Below are 3,090 nucleotides of genomic sequence, written 5' to 3' on the forward strand. Positions count from 1 at the left end.
CGCAGGAGGGGAAGACCCTCTATGAGATGGATTGATTCAGTGACTGGGGTAATCGGGATGGGTGTGTCGGAGGCGGTGCGGTTGGCGCAGGATAGGGCAGGGTTTAGAGCTGTTGTGCATAGGGTCGCTATGAGTCGGAAACGACTCGATGGCACATAACAACAACAACAACATATGATAGTGACATTTTTTAAGTATGTAGGCCAGTAGACCAGATAAGCTGTGGGAGGATATCAAGAATATCATCCATGAAGAATGCAGAAGGTCATTACAAAGACAAAGGAGGAAGAAAAGACCAAGATGGCTGTCTGAAGAAACTCTAAATATTGCACTGGAGCGCTGAGAAGCTAAAGCAGAGGGAAGAAAGCAAGATATTAAGGAATTGAACAGAAGACTCCAGGGGGCAACATGGGAAGATAAAGTATTATAATGAAATGTGCAAGGAACTGGAGTCAGAAAATCAAAAGGGCTCAGCATTCCTTAAGCTGAAAGAACTGAAAGACAAATTCAAACCTTGAGTTGCAATAGTTAAGGATGCTTGGGGCAGAATATTAAAGATCCAGGAAGCATTAAAAGAAGATGGAAAGAGAATTGGTGGACACAGAAGAATTTCATGAAACAACATATGAGCAAGAGCCTGTGGTGATGAAAGAAGTTCAAGCTGCTCTGAAAGAATTGGCAAAAAACAAGGCTCAGGAATTGATGACATATCAATTGACATATTTCAGCAAACAGATGCTGCCCTGGATGTGCTTACCGAGTTATGCCAAGACAACCACCTGGCAAACTGACTGGAAGAGATCTATATTTGTTTCCATTCCAAAGAAAGGTGATCCGACAGAGTGTGAAAATTATCGAACAGTATCATTGATATCACATGCTAGCAAGATTCTGCTGAAGATTGTCCAAAAATGACTGGAACAGCACATCAACAGGGTGCTGCCTGAAGTGCAGGCTGGATTTAGAAGAGGCCGTGGCACTAGGGATATTATAGCTAATGTCAGATGGATTTTGGCTGAAAGCAGAGAGTACCAGAGGAATGTCTTATTAGTGTTTCATTGACTATGCAGAGGCATTTGACTGTGTGGATCACAACAAACTGTAGCAGATTCTGACAAGAATGGGACTCCCAAATACTTGATTTTGCATCCTTGGACCAGGAGGCAGTTATCAGAACAGAGCAAGGAAATACTGCTTGGATCAATATTGGGAAGGGTTTGCATCAAGGATGTGTCCTATCTCCATATGTTTTCAATCTGTATGCAGAACAGATTATCCTGGAGGCTGGACTGTATGAGAAGAAGTGTGCTGTCAGGATTGGAGGTAGACTCATTAATAGTCTGCATTATGCAGATGACACAACCCTGCTTACTGAAACTGAGGAGGACCTGAAGCGCTTGCTGCAGAAGGCTAAGGCCTGCAGCCTTCAATATGGATTGAAGCTCTACATCAAGAAAACAAAGATTTTCACTACTGGGCCAGTTGGCAGCATCTTGATAGATCATGAAGAGATTGAGATTGTTGACAGCTTCAGTTTGCTTGGCTCTACAATCAACACTCTTGGTACCAGCAGCCAGGAAAGACAAATTGCATTGGGAAACTCTGCTGTCAGTGACCTCTCCTAAGTACTGAAGAGCAATGATGTCAGTCTGGAGACTAAGCCATGCCTGATACAGGCCGTGGTCTTTGCAGTTACTTGCTATACATCAGAGAGCTGGACAATGACTAGGGATGATAGAAGGAGAGTTGATGCCTTTGAGCTGTGGTGCTGGAGAAAAGTATTGAATATACCATGGACTGCTAAGAGAACAAACAAGTTCGTCCTGGAGAGGGTGAAGCCAGGCTGCTCCTTGGAGGCAAGGATTCTGAAGCCTCATCTGGCATACTTTGGACATGTTGTAAGGCAGAATCAGTCCCTGGAGAGAAACGTCATGCTTGGGAGGGTGGAGAGACAGTACAGGAGAGAAAGACCCTCAGTAAGATGGATTGATTCAGTCACTGGGGTAATGTGAATAGGTGTGTCAGAGACAATAAGATTTGCAAGGGATAGAACAGGGTTTAGGGCTGTAGTACATAGGGTTGCTATGAGTCGCAGACAACTCGACGGCACATAACAACAACAGGCCAGTTTTGCAGAATTTATCACAGTTTAGCTTTGTATAATTTATTCCTCTTTTTATTTGGGTAAAATATTTTGTCAAAGTGATATTAAATATTACTTCTTTGATCCTGTACATTTTTCTTATTTGCTAGATGGATTATTAGGGATCTCTGATGGCATTGTCTATATAGGAAGTTGCACGGCCCAACTTTGAACCCAAAGACTTCAAATCTGCCAATAAATCCACAGGCAAAACATGAGCATTATCCTCTTATGTGATTTGTTGCCTCCAAAAACCCGGTAGAGGGTCAGCTACGAGTTGGTTCTGACTTTGTGGCAATGAGTTTTTTAATGAAGTGGATTATCAAGAAATGCTGTAGTGCTGGCTGTAGGAATTGATTAAATGATCCCTGTTAATTGCTTGTTGAAGGAGTCATTTAGTATGCCCTATATATAGATTACTTTTTACTTAGGAAATTATTGCTGTTTATGTACCTTTTATCTCAGTAGTCAGCATACTGGGCCTGGCTGTAGGCTCTAGGCTTCTTTAATTTATAATTGACCACTCTATCATCTTGCATGGTATTTGGTACTTAACATTTTAGAAGCTCATAAATTTTTTGCTGGACATTTATTTGGTGAAAGTAACAAAATATTACTTAGTTCTGAATGTAATAATTAAGAATATGTTTAAATTTATATGTTTCAGGCAACAGAATTTATGAAGCAGAACATTGTCATATCCAGTGGATTTGTAGGAGGCTTTTTGCTAGGCCTTGCATCTTAAGGATGTGAATGTTCTATCATAGTGGATTCAGCAATGACAAGAGCAGTGGTGGTCTCTCAACAGCACATGTCACCTAATTTTCCATGGAAACAGAAATAATTACCTGGACAACACTGAATTCACAACTTTAGTGCTTTGCCTTCTGTAGTTTGGCAAACTAGAATCTGCAGTAAAATACCCTGAATTGTATATGTGTAATATA

General features: G+C 41.2%; 1 protein-coding gene across 1 annotated transcript in view; it reads left to right on the plus strand.

Annotated features, from left to right (window-relative positions):
- The window catches only part of LOC102867287 (FUN14 domain-containing protein 1-like), a 15,742-nt gene extending 12,854 nt beyond the window's left edge, over nt 1–2,888 (plus strand). The window contains exon 5 of the mRNA XM_006902077.1: nt 2,811–2,888. Coding sequence (XP_006902139.1) covers nt 2,811–2,888 — 78 coding nt within the window. The remainder of the gene's footprint in view (nt 1–2,810) is intronic.
- The last annotated feature ends 202 nt before the right edge of the window (nt 2,889–3,090 follow it).

Source organism: Elephantulus edwardii, unplaced genomic scaffold, assembly GCF_000299155.1.
Source record: "Elephantulus edwardii isolate Elephantulus edwardi_28Jun2011 unplaced genomic scaffold, EleEdw1.0 scaffold00365, whole genome shotgun sequence".
NCBI lineage: Eukaryota > Metazoa > Chordata > Mammalia > Macroscelidea > Macroscelididae > Elephantulus > Elephantulus edwardii.